The 16,000-nt window shown below is 39.9% G+C and overlaps 3 protein-coding genes across 3 annotated transcripts in view; 2 read left to right on the plus strand and 1 right to left on the minus strand.

The window, feature by feature from the left end:
* Positions 1-3,886, minus strand: part of phactr3b (phosphatase and actin regulator 3b) — a 62,130-nt gene extending 58,244 nt beyond the window's left edge. Inside the window, exon 1 of the mRNA XM_058373925.1 lies at positions 3,634-3,886. Within this exon, the coding sequence (XP_058229908.1) occupies positions 3,634-3,739 (106 nt within the window). The 5' untranslated portion in view covers positions 3,740-3,886. The remainder of the gene's footprint in view (positions 1-3,633) is intronic.
* A 941-nt stretch (positions 3,887-4,827) lies between these two features.
* Positions 4,828-9,697, plus strand: acot8 (acyl-CoA thioesterase 8). Its single transcript, XM_058373927.1, has 6 exons — positions 4,828-4,989; positions 5,242-5,378; positions 6,166-6,391; positions 6,770-6,927; positions 7,088-7,279; positions 8,492-9,697. Exons 1-6 carry the CDS (start codon positions 4,853-4,855, stop codon positions 8,605-8,607), a joined length of 966 nt encoding a protein of 321 aa, XP_058229910.1. The 5' UTR covers positions 4,828-4,852; the 3' UTR covers positions 8,608-9,697.
* A 937-nt stretch (positions 9,698-10,634) lies between these two features.
* srsf6b (serine and arginine rich splicing factor 6b) lies at positions 10,635-14,862 on the plus strand. Its single transcript, XM_058373271.1, has 6 exons — positions 10,635-10,861; positions 11,807-11,967; positions 13,347-13,468; positions 13,572-13,774; positions 13,866-13,943; positions 14,296-14,862. Exons 1-6 carry the CDS (start codon positions 10,755-10,757, stop codon positions 14,690-14,692), a joined length of 1,068 nt encoding a protein of 355 aa, XP_058229254.1. The 5' UTR covers positions 10,635-10,754; the 3' UTR covers positions 14,693-14,862.
* The last annotated feature ends 1,138 nt before the right edge of the window (positions 14,863-16,000 follow it).

Consider the following 16,000-nt stretch of genomic DNA (forward strand, 5'->3'; position numbering starts at 1 on the left):
TTCTCAAAGGCACACAAAAATCCCTAATTCTTCCACAAGCACATGGCGATCTTTATACACGTATAGATATTGACCGACATGAAGGACACTTATTACATAACATGAACATCTGGAATTTATACCTAGTGAGATAACTAAGCAGAACATCGCCATGAAATGTCCGTTCTCTAATGCAGGCTCGGTGAATCGCCCCGTTAGCTCTTCTAATTGCTGACAGCAATAGCAACACAGATGCTCATTTCTAAATGCGCAGCCCCTGAGCGTGCATTAGTCACAGAAAAAGGGGAAGCCCGATGCGTCACATCATCACCGGTTTATAAAGCCTGTTAATAAAATACAACACATCCACAACGATAATCACTGCATATTTGTAGAAAGAATCAAGCATGGCACCATAAAGGGGGCGGAGCTTGGGATTTATCACTTGTTGGAATTTAGTGTACAGTGTCTTATTACACAGAGTTTTTTATTTATTCACAAATAATGATGACGTGGAGAAGGACTAGTTTAAGTCCCGCCTTCCCTATCAGTTTTTACACACTGGTTGTCTGCCCTTTTGTCATTATCTATAATAATCTATTTACAATTCTGGAGTTTTTTAAACTGAGGCCTCGATCCAAGTCGTCTCATCGTTACAACCCTGACTGAAAGCTAAAAAAATGACCAATTAATCACTTTTTATTAATTAAGATTAATCATTTTGGTTGATTATGAGATTTCATTTTTTAAAAGTGTCTTGTTAATAAGTTCCGGAGCATAAAACCTAACAGTTTTCACTTTCTGTAAAAGGTTTTGCTCATTTTTCCATTACTGTAATAAACAACAGGTCAACATCTTACAATCCGGACATTACTGACCAATTATATGTTTTGTTCTTCAGCCCCTACACCAATTATTCAGCGACAGGTTCATACAATTATGCTGAAAAATATGACATACACTGATCTGCCATAATATTATGACCACCTGCCTAATATTGTGTTGGTCCCCCTTTTGCTGTCAAAACAGCCCTGACCAGCATGTGTGCTGTGGTACCTGGCACCTAGATATTAGCAGCAGATCCTCATCTCACAACTTACAGGACTTAAAAGATACTTTTAATAGATACTGACCACTGCAGACCGGGCACACCTCACAAGAGGTCTGATCCAGTGGGCTAGCAATCACAATTTGGCCCTTTGTCAAAGTCGCTCAAATCCTTACGCTTGTCCATTTTTACTGCTTCTAACACATCAGCTTCTAAATGCTGCCTAATATATCCCACCCACTAACACGTGCCATGATAAGGAGATAATCAGTCTTATTCATGTCACCTGGGACTGGTCATAATGTTATGCCTGATCTGTTTAAAACTCCATATATGTGTTTGAAATAGGAGAATTTGTATTGCTTGTCAAACCTAAGAATTTTAAAGTTTATAATTAAACAGCAGGAAAAACAAAGCTTGAAAAGTTTCTTCAGATTTCCTTCATGATGTCACATTATGTCCAGACTCTTTCTAGTGAAGCAGAGTTATTAACGATGCACTAAATACCCGAAGCTCCCACATCTGCCCTGAGTTTCTTACTGTTTCACAGTTTTTAAATAAAAATCAGCTTTTTTCCCCTAAAGCATAGTTATGCTATTAAAGTTTATTAAGCTTTATTACATCATCATAATGATCACCATGATGCCATACTATGAGCGTTAAATTTTTAGTGCCTGAGCTCAGCTCTCCTGGTGTTAATAAAAACACTGGCTTTCGCTCTGCTTTCGGAGGGAAATTGTGACCTTCGTATTAGTCTCCTATTCATTTTGAAACCACATAACACCTGTCACTACATTATAATTGGAAATTACATTTCCTCAGGTGCAGCAGTGCGGTGCAGAGAGTAGTGTTTCTCTCACACGGCTCCGGGTTTGATCCTGAGCTTGCTGTTTCACTCTGTCTCAGAGCCTGTGTGGGTTTCTTTTCTCTTTTCTCTGGTTTCCTCCCACCTTCTTAAAACATTCCAGTAGGTGCACTAAAGGCCACACTAAACTGCCCCTAACTGTGTGTCTAATATTTACTTAGTCCTTTCTGCTCATTCTTCAACAGTTTAAAGCTCCACTGTGTATGAGTGTGCCCGTTTATACACCGATCAGGCATAACATTATGACCACCTGCCTAATATTGTGTTGGTCCCCCTTTTGCCTCCAAAACAGCCCTAACCCCTTGAGGCATGGACTCCACTAGATCCCTGAAGGTGTGCTGTGGTATCTGGCACCTAGATGTTAGCAGCAGGGCCCCACCTCACAACTTACAGGACTTAAAGGATACATTTGATAGATACTGACCACTGCAGACCGGGAACACCCCACAAGAGCTGCAGTTTTGGAGATGCTCTGATCCAGTGGTCTAGCCATCACAATTTGGCCCTTCATCAAACTCACTCAAATCCTTACGCTTGTCCATTTTTCCTGCTTCTAACACATCAACTTTGAGGAACAAATGTTCACTTGCTGCCTAATATATCCCACCCACTAACAGGTGCCATGATGAGGAGATAATCAGTGTTGTTCACTTCACCTCTCAGTGTTCATAATGTTATGGCTGATCGGTGTATGCTTTGATGATAGAAATGTGACAGGTTTAACCTATTATGGAAATTTTGCTCTTTTCCTTCCTTCCAATTCCTTCTTTCTTCCTCTTCCTTTTTTTTCCTTCCTTCCTTTATTTCTATTTTGTGCCATTTGTTGCACAGAAACCAATATCTGTTTCCCCCCTGATATCGCATACATCATTTTTTTTTGCTGGTTTTAAACTCAGTACTCATACTGTATCAGTGCCGTATCAGCAGATCGGTGCATCTCTTATTGAAGTCTCCTTTTTTTCCACAGTCATCACAGACATCACTCATGAATTCTGAACAAAGTTGGACACATAATGATGAGAAGGTCACTAAATCCTACTGTATCATACCGGAGCAGATGCAGTCGAATGGTCATGAATCACATCCTTAGCATTTGAGATTTTTATCGTATCCTAAGGAAGCTTGTTTTTTATGCTCCTGGGGCATTTAAAGCTTTTCCCTGAACAGTAATTATGGTTAAATATGTATCTTAAATCTATGGCTCTCACAGCCACAAGTGAAAACCACATATTCGAGGTAAATAATAAATATAATACACGCAACAGTGCTGTTCTCATTTTATGGGAAGCTCCCAAAAAAAAAAAATCCAAATTGAATCCCAATCATAACAGCCTATCGGTTTAAATTTTTAATCACATTACAGTAGCAGAGCTCAGCTCTGAGCTACTCCCCTCTCCTCTCCTCGGTTTAACCCTTCCATGCTCTGACATCTCTAGCGTCTCACACCATCACAGCTCCAAGACAACACGATATTGATTATTATTGTTACCGGTCGCGTGCACCGTGAATTGTGTACCTGAAAAAACAACAACACCTTAAATACAGGAAGTGAGGGATAATAATTGCACGGTTTATATTCTTCTAATCCGTAATCTGAGTGCACGTCATCTCAATGCAATAACAGGTCTGTCCGGGATCAACAGAGCGAAAACGAACAGAATCGAGACACAGGCACCAAAGCATCATCATCATCATCATCATCATCATCATCATCCTTAACATCAACATCGTCTCCTCTCACCTGCGCGGTGTGCGAGCTCGGCACGAGCCTCGGTCAGGACGCTCGGGTCGCTCTGTGATCGGCCCCGCTGCGGCACGCGCTCCTCCGCGCCGTCCGGTGTAGCCATGGAGACAGAGGGATGGAGGAAAGTAAAAAAAAAAAAATAGATATACAATAATAAAATATTGAGAGGGAAAAACCGTGACGGAGAGACGAGAGGACCAGGGCGCGGGTCCAAACAGCCAATAGCAGCGATGGACGTTAATGCAGCTCGACTGTCTGTGTGTGTGTGTGTCTGTGTGTGTGTGTGTGTGCGTGCGCGCGCGTGTGTGTGTTCCTGCTTTAATATCTTGGTGAGGACGCGAATGACCCTACAACGACATGAATATGATAGCTTTGATGACCTTGTGGGGACATGTGGGTCTTTTTTAAATAAATTTTTGCTAAATAAATAAATAGTTAAGTATAAGTATAAATAAAAAAAATGATTACCTGAAAAGCAGATGTTTACCTGATAGCTAAATGAATTAAATGCATTAAATAATTCTGTCAAGAATGGTAAAATAAAAAATAATTATATATAATATAATGAATATAATATTATAATGTTGTCCTTTCTTCCTTCTGTCCTTTTTGCAACAGCGTTCACTTTATATTTTAGTGATCAGAAATAAATAACAAATATGTAACTGATTTTTTCAGTAATATTTTTCATTTTAATATTAAAAATAGCAACAATTAAAATTGTTTATGATGGTTATTTAATTAAGATCTATTCATATCTGATTCTACTGATAGGTGAAATATGATTACATTACATTTTTAACATCAAATTTGTTTCTAAGTGCATTTGTAATTATTAAAAAATGAATTTATTTGACAAAAAAAATCACCAGGATATCTCTGAATATATTGCCTCAGCTGTTTGTTGGTATATTCAGGCCATTCTGAGAACGCCAACTATTCCAAAGAAGGTTATTTATTTCCAGAATCAATTTCATGACTTATCATACATGCACAAATCGAAAAAAATCAACGTTTATGTTATATTACATAGTGAAATAAGTCGGTTTATCAACTTATTAAATAAAACGGCAGTATTTTTATTTTCACAGAGCTGCGCTGCCCTCGTGCGGTGTCATCATGACAGCGCGCGCTCTCCAAGGGAACCAATCAGGATTTAGCTTTGATGGTCACATGACCTTTCCATTCTTTCAGTTCTTCCTCTCCCAAATCCAAAATGGCGGAAAACGGCGCAGGGTCAGCGGATGTGACAGGAGATGACATTTCTATGAGCTATACGGAATCTCCAGATCTGAGAAGCGTCCTGGTGACGAGCGTTTTGAATTTGGAGAAGCTTGACACCGACCTTTACAGGTAAAAAAAAAAAAAAACAATAAATAAATAAATAATAAATTTTGTGGTTGTCATACAGCTTCCTATGTCATAGATTCCCAATCTGCTCCTGTACACTGTAGTGCGCATGCGTGTTGCAGCAGAGAAAACCACTAAAATATACAGAACAGGAGGTACTCCAGGACCAGGGTTGGGAATTTATGTCTCTTATGAAGATCCTTGACATCTCAAGTGCCTTGTTATTAAATCTGTGTCATGTTTGTGACTTTCCAGAGGGAAGCATCACTGGGTTCCTCGGACACAGCGCCTGTTTGGTGGTCAGATTGTGGGTCAGGCTCTGGTGGCTGCTGCCAAATCCGTCAGTGATGTGATGTATGCTCATTCACTGCACTGTTACTTTGTACGAGCAGGTAAAAACAAGCCATCTACACTGAAACACTACTTCTAACCAGTTTTTTCTTCATATTTTGTAGATACACCTTATGTAAGCATTCATAAGAACAGTGATGGCTCTGGCATAAGGAATCCTGATATTTTTGCACATTCTAGATCAATACAGGCTATGCCAGGCTGAATAAAATCTGATTAGTTCCCTAGCTGATTAAACGCATCTACAACATGACACTACCACCACCATGCTTCACATTGGGGATGGTGTTCACAGTGTAAAGAGCAGCGTTCATTTTCATTTCTAAACATGAGGACATCTAACTTTCATTTCTAAACATGGGGACATCTATCCAACATCTAAACCAGGGATGTGGTAGCTTAAGGGTTAAGGTGTTGGACTACTGATCGGAAGGTTGTGAGTGCCAGTCCCAGGTCCATCAAGCTGCTGCTGCCAGGCCCCTGAGCAAAGTCCTTAAATGTCAGTTGCTCAGTTGTATGAAGTGAGATACGTTGTAATTAGGGTGTCAGCCAAATATGTGTCAAGGCCAAAACAAAGCTATTATGAGACCAGAGCATGTATTTGTGAACTATTTGTTTAGATTAGATTCACTAATGACGGATCATTCCAGTTAAGTCTGTTTTAGTCCCAGGATCTAACACTGGGTAGTGTGAGAAAGATAATAAACTTAAAGAACGTGTTAGGTTATAGGTTCTTTTTGTGTGTATAATGCAAACAAACCCTCTATGAAAACTATATAGAAAGTGCTGCATGCCTTTTACCCATCTGTACTCTCCTTCATGCTATAGGAGACCCCAAGGTTCCGGTGCTTTACCAGGTGGAACGCACTCGAGATGGTCGCAGTTTCTGTGTGCGATCGGTAAAAGCCGTCCAGCACGGTCAGCCCATACTGATATGTCAGGCATCCTTTCACAAGCTGCAGCCCAGTCCGCTAGAGCACCAGTTCATCATGCCCAGCGTCCCCTCACCCGATGCCCTGCTCTCCATGGAGGAACTCATCCAGCAGTACCTCAGGTAAGAATCACAAGGAGAATATATAGATATATGTATACGTTACGACTTCAATCAACCTCATTTCTCTTGTTTGTGTTCCCATATAAGTTTCTCCCTTTTTTAAAAAATTGTGACTTATATACTGTATTTATTTGCTTCTTATATATCTTGTAGTTTTTGTTCTTAACATGCACTAGTAACTCCTGGTCAGTTATCACATTACCCTGTGTTTGCTGACTATTTGATATACAGTGTGCAATTTACAACCTGTCTTTGTGTTACTGTCTCTATTGCTGCTGGATATTTGGAATTTCCTTCGGGATCAATAAAGTATCTATCTATCTAGCTAGCTAGCTATCTAACTTGTTGTTCATGTTTTGCATGCGTGTGCTTTCACAGCAACCCGAATTTGGCTGATAACGCTAAACAGGGGCTGAATAAGATCCTTGCGGATGAGGTTCCCATTGAGGTGAAGCCGGTAAATCCTCCTGATTTTTATAGACGTCTCCCCATGGAGCCAAAAAAACTGTTCTGGGTACGCTCAAAAGGACATATAGGTAAGTCTGATGAAGTTGTCATTCGAAATATCTAATCAAAATCCATCATGCCGGAGGATTATTTACATATCACATCCAGTTACTTCACAGGAAACACTTAATGAATACAAATAATACCTTTAATACCTATAATAACTTTGTTTGTTTGTTTTTATCGCAGGAAAAGCAGACATGAAGCTTCACTGCTGCGTCGCTGCGTACGTGTCCGATTACTCATTCCTCGGCACCACGATGCTGCCGTTTCCCCAGTACAGGTCCCAGTTTGTAGCCTCTCTGGATCACACCATGTGGTTCCACAACAAATTCCGAGCAGATCAGTGGATGCTGTATGAGTGTGAAAGTCCATGGGCAGGTCTGTAGTCATTTGTAATCATGCATTAATAGATAATGACACAAACAAAAATGAACCATAACCTCCTTCAACGATTGACGTATATTAATTGCTGGTCAGATCTCAATAATATGGCGAGAGAATCTCTATTACTAACAGGAAGTATCCATTAGCTTTCTTTCGGGTGGAATAAGTGTCTAGTCCGGGTACTAAAAGTGCACTTCTTCTTCTTGTTAGAATTTTCAGTGTGAACACACTATGCACTCTATTTCTAGTACAAAAATCTGCTGTTACACAAGAATTTCCCTCATGGGATCAATAAAGTATATCTATCTATCTAAAACGATGTACAATAGTGTGCAATTTAGGACATGCCTAGTTTTTTGTCAGTCGAGATGTGCTTGACTGTTACAGTAGTTTCTATTTCTGTCTAAACTCAATATTTTCAAATAATCTCAAATTCCAACACGTATAAAGAAATTTCATACACCGATCAGGCATAACATTCTGCCTAATATTGTGTTGGTCCCCCTTTTCCTGCCAAAAACAGCCCTGACCCGTCCTGCACTGTGTATTCTGACACCATTCTATCAGAACCAGCATTCACTTCTTTAGCAAACTGAGCAACAGTAGCTCGTCTATTGGATCAGATCAAACGGGTCAGCCTTCACTCCCCACGTGCATCAATGAGCCTTGACCGCCCATGACCCTGTCGCCGTTTCACCACTGTTCCTTCCTTGGACCACTTTTGATAGATACTGACCACTGCAGACCGGGAACACCCCACAAGAGCTGCAGTTTTGGAGATGCTCTGATCCAATGGTCATCACAATTCGTCAAACTCGCTCAAATCCTTACGCTTGTCCATTTTTCCTGCTTCTAACATCAACTTTGAGGACAAAATGTTCACTTGCTGCCTAATATATCCCACCCACTAAGAGGGAGATGAGGAGATCATCAGTCTTATTCACTTCACCTGTTCATAATGTTATGACTGATAACATTATCTCACTATGGCTTATTTGTCTCTTAAAGGAATGTTAATTTAAGAGAACATTAACATTAAGTAGCACTGTCATGGTGACTAAGAGTGTTATGGTTTAAACCTGTAAGAAAAACTCATCCAGCACAATGTTCTTGTGTGTTTTGTTATACTTGGTATATGAATATCACCTTAAGATACTTACTTTCAGTATAAACTAACATCCTCTGCTTTGTTTTTATTTTGCCCAGGAGGCAGCAGAGGCTTGGTGCAAGGCCGCTTGTGGAGACAAGATGGTGTTCTGGCAGCTTCCTGTGCACAAGAGGGAGTGTTACGAGTAAAAGATATGACTCGGAGTAATCTTTAGATACATTCCCATTCAGCACCGGTAATTCCTACAGCTCTTTAAGTGCATCCGTCTAAGCCGATCACATGCTTGCAGCAATTAACAGTAATTAACATAGATTTACACAATCACAATGAGCTCCGAGGATGGCCCGTGATGGACCGTTCACAGAGCAGTCAGTGAGAACCGGGAGTGGTGATTTCTGTCACACTGGCATTGTTTCAGCAGCAGACCTCTTAATATAGGACAAAAGCACCTGAATAGAGTGTGTGTAATGGTCAAGCTCATGGAAATAAATCGCACAGACCCCGTCAGAGATGATCTGGGATAGATTAGTTTACGCTTTAATAACAGAATTTTTAGGTCATTCATTTTAGGACATTAATTAGGCTTACATTGCAGTACTGTTGAATACTTGGTTCTGATTGGTCAGACTGTATCGATTCATTTTCCAGTTCTGGCTCCAAATCACGAATTTATATTAATGCACTTCTTCTGATTTGTTATCGATTTTTATTTTGGTGATATAGCTATAGTGATTTTTGTAATGTGTGTGGGGACATTGATAATTTCTTGAAGAAGTTTCCAGTGTCAGAGCTTTATAATGGTCAACAGATAAGCTGTAACTTTTTTCCCAACAAGTCTTCCAGCACTTTTGATCAGTGAGGTTAAGATTTCTCGGTATCATGATCTTTTTGTCTTGTAGAGAGGAATAAGTGTGAGACTGGTAAGGAAATAACTGTTTATTGCACAACAGGAGCTTGTTTTGCGAACGCAATGTGACCTTAATTTTAAAAAATGTTCATTTTTGTGTACATTGTTAATTTTTCCAGTAACATCTCACCCTGATGTGCTTCATTCCTCATTCATGTAACTTATCCAGGGTTGATTGCCGAGCTGCTAATAGGTCCAACATCATTTAAAACACAGATTGATGCACGATAAGATTCATCTTATTCCTTTCTACGAATGTATGTGAATTTAACTCTTAATGAGTACAATTCACATGTACAAAGGTAACAGATGAGACTATTGGTAATTTTTTACGAGTGTCTGGAAAATGTGTTTGCAATTTATATACGAATAAAATAATATTTAATTTCTAGAACAAGTATCTCTGAGCGTGTTCAGTTTATAAATCAATGCTTTGCTTTGTGACTACTGATCATACATGGATCCACATAGAGTACACTGTAGGGACACACAGGCGCGTGTGTGTGTGTGGGGGGGGGAGGTATTATTTTTTTAATCAGTGTTTTTAGATTTAATATATATATATATGTTACAAAAATAAGAGATTTTTTATTTTTTTAATTATAAAATTATTTTTAAAAATGGTACAACCTATTTTTAGAAACCAGATATATTGTCATAAATTATGTTTTTAAAAAATGTAATAATTCTGTTCATTTTACAATTGAATTATGTTTAATTATGTTAAGTATACGTTACAAAGATAATACAAATTTTATATCTTGTTTATATATTATATACATTATGAAGATAAGAGGTTTTTATTTTGTTTTATTATTTAAAAATGATTTTAAAAATTCCACAACCATTTTTTTTTAAGCAACCGGCTATGTCGTCATCATATTTTTTTAATAAATGTAATAATTCTGTGTTATGTTAAAAAAAAAAATCAATTAAAAAATGAATAATGAATAAAAAAGAAATAAATGCATAAATAATTCTGTTATGTTAAGCATACGTTACAAAGATAATAGAAATTTTATATCTTGTTGTATATTATATATGTTACGAAGATTTCTATTATATATGTTACAAAAATATTTTTATTTTAATTATTTAAAAATTATTTCTAATTCTACAACCGTTTTTTTAGCAACAGGATATATCATATTTTAAAAAAAATAAATCTAATAATCTATCGTTATATCGTTTTTATATTATATATGTTACAAAAGTAATAGATTTTTATTTTTATTGTAAAATTATTTTACCAATTCTACAACCTTTTTTTAGCAACCGGATATGTCGTCATCGATGCGCGAGCGGCGTCACCGCTTCTATAAATAGAGCGCGGATGAGGGGGGATCCGTTTTATCCTCACTTAGGTGGTGGAGAACGTCGTTGTATTAAAGGCTAGAGCAGTAGAGCTTGTTGGGTTTTTTGTTTGCTTTTTGGGCTAAAAGTAAAGTTTGAGAATGCCTCGTGTATACGTAGGCAGGCTGAGCTATCATGTCCGTGAAAAGGACATCCAGAGGTTTTTCAGCGGCTATGGAAAGCTGTTGGAGATTGATTTGAAGAACGGGTAAGTTTCCACAGCTAGCGTGGCTAGGAGGCAGTCCGGCGCCATTTTTTTCGTAATTATTGTGTACAATAAACGTGTTTAGTTTTAACATGTTATAAACGCGGGTCAAACATTTTCTTTATATCACAGTGCAGAAAATAATCCGTCGAGAATATTCCAGAAAATATATTTCGCTCGGTTTGTGAAAACTTGTGCCGCGTGGCCAAAATGGCGGACTGGCTGAAAAACAATAACGTCGGCTCAATGTTTGCTCTACGATCTACCATCTTGATGGTTTTCTTGAGCACTTACCTATGCAAAAAAGCTTTAACACGAAACATTTTTTATACCTATCTCGCTTATTTAGTTTTAATTAAATGTCGCCTATTGGTTTTATTTTGCTTTTAATTGGCTTCGACGGTGTGGTTCGCTGCACGCGCGAGCGCCTAGGCCCGGCTTTAGCATTTAGCTAATCCTTGGAAATTTATATAGTGCTCAAAAAAACATGATGAACGTGACTTCGCATATTTTTGTTATTTTATGCAAGAATTTTGTTCTTCTAATAAGTTAAAAGTTTGATTGAATATGGCTCTGTGTGTAATGTGACGCAAGAGCTGTTTTCGGCACGCGGGCGATATTAACGCGGTGCCTGAAAATATCGAAGATTTGAGGTTGTGACTCAATGTGATTTTAGATGTAGGGTGGAGAAGTTTAGATTAGTAGTTTACACAAGATGGTGGGATTATAAATAACTTCGGTGTACAGATGTTGAAGAGTAAAGACACGCAGTACAGAGTCGTTGATTACAGCAGAGGCTTTTGGGTACAGATATAGTGTCTTGAAACAAGGGGTGAAACTGTGGTTTAGCTATTTTGGGGCGAGTTAGAATCGTGTCTGTAACAGAACATGAGTGAGAATTGCAGAGCTAAGCACTAAAATGTTTACCACCCTCCTTTTGCCCTGCAGGTACGGGTTTGTGGAGTTCGAGGACACCCGTGATGCCGACGACGCTGTGTATGAGCTGAATGGCAAGGAGCTGTGTGGAGAGCGCGTGGTCGTCGAGCATGCCCGGGGACCTCGCCGGGACCGCGATGGATATGGTGGGGGTTCTTGGGGTTCTGGGCGCAGTAAGTCCAGTCTCGTAAAGCTAATATGATATAAACTATTTATTCCTAGGTGTGATGGAAGGGACAGCGAAACGCAAGCCCTCACTCGCCTCGGTTTGAGTAATTGTCCAGCTGTTCGGAGAGGAAACGCGCTGCTGAAGTTGCTTACTGGCGCACACAGCAAAACCAGGCCAGAGATGACCGCGTGATGGTTTTAAAGTTTCTAGCAATTGGCCTATTCAGTTTAAATGTCTCATTTTTGTTTAATTGTGGGATTACATTTGGAAAGGATAAGACTTTTGCAAGTCTTTCACCAAAAAAAACAAATGGCTAGTTTTAAATTAGATTGCAGCCGTGTTTACATGTCGGGCGACTGGCATCGTCTCTGGAAGGTCGAGTGTGTGTTTTATGTGCAACTATCAAACAAAAGCAAAAAAAAAAAAAAATTAAACCGATGCCTCGCTGACATGTAAACAGAGGTTGTGACGTGTGATCATGCTGTGTGTGTGCGTTTGAAATCAACATTAACAAGTCCTTGATGTTTCAATTTGAAAGAGTCCAGTGCGGGCTGAGTCCGAGTCCATTGAGGCTAAGATGACTGCCTGTCCCGTTTGGCCTTGGCTTTCACCTTACAATGTGTGTGTGACCTTTGCCCTTTGACCCTTGGCTGACCTAACCGGAAGCCATGATGACAGCAGCCTTTTGCCAATAGACCAGGGTGATGGTGAGGAACCCCATTGGTTTTTATGTATGACGAAATATTGGAGAGGTTTTTATGGGTAAAAAAAAAATGTAGCAGTCCTCTAGACTTAAGTGAAAAGCAGTGGGCTTCCGTTGCTCTGTGCTGTCGATATGAAAGGTAATGCTTGTTCTAGTTGTGGTTATTTTACTTTTTACCTTTTTGGAGAGAGTAGTGTCTACAAGATTAAAAGATAAATTATAGAGAACTTGAACCCAGGAGGATACCTATGACATTTATTTATTATAGTTAAAATGTAAAGCTTAACATTGCTTTAATTATCCTACAACTAAATACTAGTCATGCTATCTAAAGTCTTTATTCATCATACATTCAGGTCACGTAGGTCACCTCGTGGGTTCCGCATTAGAGCATCAGTAATATTCAGGCTGTTGCTGTTGAATAAAAAATAAACTATTTTAATCTCTTATCTGTCAACGTCTTTCCTTTTTTCTTTTCTTTTTGTTCCCCTTTTTCTTTTTAAACGAACCCTTCAGAACTATCTGGTGCTGAGGTAAACTGCATCCAGGGGGTATTTGATTCCTCAATAAAAAGGCAGAAAGCTCAGACTTCTTGATTTGAGAGCGATTTGCCCTAAATTGGGCCGATTGTTGCCGTGTTCTCCGTTTTCTGACCGCTGCTCTTTACTTTGTGTCTAAAGGTAGTAGTGGTTACAGCAGCCGAAGCCGCTCCGGCAGAGACAAATACGGACCGCCCGTCCGCACGGAGTATCGGCTCATCGTGGAAAACTTGTCCAGTCGATGCAGCTGGCAGGACCTCAAGGTGGGCAGACTTTAGAAATTTGTACACCTATACAGTTGCTCTCTGGTGTCTAATATTTAAAGAAAGCAGATTTAATGTACGTTTCCCCCATCCGACTGTTCAGGACTTCATGCGCCAGGCCGGTGAGGTGACCTATGCCGACGCCCACAAGGAACGGACAAACGAAGGTGTGATTGAGTTCCGCTCCTACTCCGACATGAAGAGGGCCCTCGACAAGCTGGACGGCACCGACATCAACGGAAGGAAAATCCGTCTGGTGGAGGATAAACCCAAACGGCGTCGCTCGTATTCTGGCAGCAGGTCCAGGTGAGTTCAGTTGGCTCATGCAGGGTACAGTGGACTTTAATATTTCTTTAAATAAACCTTTCTGATTAATGATTACTGCTCTGGTTTTTAGGTCCCGCAGCCGACGCCGCTCTCGCAGCAGAAGCCGTAGGAGCAGGAGCTCACGAAGCCGATCAAGGTCTCGCTCTCGGTGAGTTTTTAATTTATGCTTTATAGAAAAGTTTGTTCTAGGAAGTTTAATAAAGCATGATGGGTGTAATGCATGGTAATAAAATGGTCAATTGAATATAGAGTGGTTGAACAAAGGTATTTGAGCTATGTAGTGGTTTCAGAGACTCCGCTTGTATGATGCCAGATTGCTGGCTAATTCTGAGGTTCTCCCTTTATTTAAAGGTATTGGTCTTGGTCTAATCGACTTCTAAGAAATGGTGGTGTTGAATAAAAGAAATTTACTACTTGGTACTATAGATGAGGGAAATCGTTATCTACTTGCGTAATGTTATTACATAAGTTACTAACTAAATTCCTTTGTCTTCCAACAGCTCTCGTTCCCACAGCAAGCGCCGCTCCCACTCCAGATCCAAGAGAAAGTCCCGCTCCAAGTCTCCAGCAAAATCCCGCTCCAAGAAGTCCCGCTCTCGTTCTCGCTCCCGGAAGTCCCACAGTCGCTCTGCGAGCCGGAAATCGCGCTCCAAGAGCCATTCGAAACCCCGGTCTGAGCGTGGGTCTCGCAGCCGTTCCAAGGAGAAGTCTGTGAGCAAGAAATCACGCAGCCGCTCGGCCTCACCAATGGAGAACGGCGACAAGAAATCTGTCTCTCGCTCTCCTTCTCCGCACGAGGATCGCCACCGTTCCAAGTCGCCCTCAAAGCGTTCTCCGTCTCGCTCTCCGTCCCGGTCCAAATCTCGCTCACGCTCCAGATCTGCCTCGCAGGACTGAGGCTGGAATCCTGTTTTGTAGCTCTGAAAGGCAGCACTTCATACAAGAGTGCATCACATTTAAATCAGTTCATACACGTTTGTGATATTGCATGAGAACTAAAGGGCTGAACTGTAAATATCAAATGGGTACCAGATTTGTAAATGAATCCTCAGTAGACTTTTTTTTTTTTAAATAGCCTAGTCTTTTTTTTTTTTTCTCCCCTCTTCCAGTTTTTCTGATGCTTTGCCTGTACTGCAGCTATTCAGTGAGATGTCATACTGACTGGAAAAATGTCACACCCAAGCAATCAATGAATAAACAAAGGCGTGTATTGCTTCTTAGCTAATGTTTAATTTTGATAAGACTAGCAGATTTACTTAGCCTGCCTACATGTGATTTGTGAAATTGTGTGGTTTAGCCTTAGTGACTTGTGCTTTGCTGCATCTGTATCGCTGTACAGTAACTTTTTTTTTTTTTTTTTAAATTGGAGCTTTAAATTTTTTTTTTTTTTTTTTGGATGTTGCTTCAAATTGTAAGAGTCCCATGCTGTGTGATGGTTTGGTGTATTGGGTATTCTAAAATATTTTAGTTAAATAAACATGGTTGATTTTTCTTGTTTGCAAAATGTGATTTTATTAGATTTTTTTTTTCCCCCTTTAGTTCCCTTGTTAGTAATTAATGTGAATGTTGGTGTTACTTTGAATTAGGTGCATCATTATTTAATTAACCAAGATGGCATAATTGCAACAAGTTTAAATGAGACATGAAAGTTTAATTTAAAAAATGTCAGTATAATTGTTTGGGTTTCCTCCCGCACTCCAAAGACATGCTTCTAGGCTGCTTGGAGTCTCTGAATTGGCTGTAGTGTGTGTGAGTGAATGTGTGTGTGTGTGTGCCCTGCGATGGTTTGGTACTCCGTCCATTGTGTATCCTGCCTTGATGCCCGATGACGCCCGAGATGGGCACAGGCTCCCTGTGACCAGATTATAGATCAGATAATGAAATATAATTGTTTGGTGATGACCCCTTTCTGTTCCAAGATGACTGCACAAAGACATGGATCAGTGAGTTTGGTGTGGAGGAACTTCACAGAGTCCTGACCTCAACCCCATAGAACCCCTTTGGGATGAATTAGAGCGGAGACTGTGAGCCAGACCTTCTCGTCCAACATCAGTGCCTGACCTCACAAATGCTCTTCTAGAGGAATGGTCAAAAATTCCTATAAACACACTCCTAAACCTTGTGGAAAGCCTTCCCAGAAGAGTTGAAGCTGTTAAAGCTGCAAAGGGGCGGGACAACTCCGTTACCTTCATGTGCATGTAAAGG

Source organism: Hemibagrus wyckioides, linkage group LG21 (genome assembly GCF_019097595.1).
Source record: "Hemibagrus wyckioides isolate EC202008001 linkage group LG21, SWU_Hwy_1.0, whole genome shotgun sequence".
NCBI classification, from domain to species: Eukaryota; Metazoa; Chordata; class Actinopteri; order Siluriformes; family Bagridae; genus Hemibagrus; species Hemibagrus wyckioides.

Bases quoted from the DNA above. Each gene is read 5' to 3' on its own strand.
- srsf6b (XM_058373271.1), top strand. From the start codon at position 10,755: ATGCCTCGTGTATACGTAGGCAGGCTGAGCTATCATGTCCGTGAAAAG. The intron at 11,968-13,346 runs GTAAGTCCAGTC...TTGTGTCTAAAG, and splicing joins TTCTTGGGGTTCTGGGCGCA to GTAGTAGTGGTTACAGCAGC. The intron at 13,944-14,295 runs GTGAGTTTTTAA...GTCTTCCAACAG, and splicing joins CGATCAAGGTCTCGCTCTCG to CTCTCGTTCCCACAGCAAGC.
- acot8 (XM_058373927.1), top strand. From the start codon at position 4,853: ATGGCGGAAAACGGCGCAGGGTCAGCGGATGTGACAGGAGATGACATT. The intron at 6,392-6,769 runs GTAAGAATCACA...GTGCTTTCACAG, and splicing joins CTCATCCAGCAGTACCTCAG to CAACCCGAATTTGGCTGATA. The intron at 6,928-7,087 runs GTAAGTCTGATG...TTTTTATCGCAG, and splicing joins ACGCTCAAAAGGACATATAG to GAAAAGCAGACATGAAGCTT.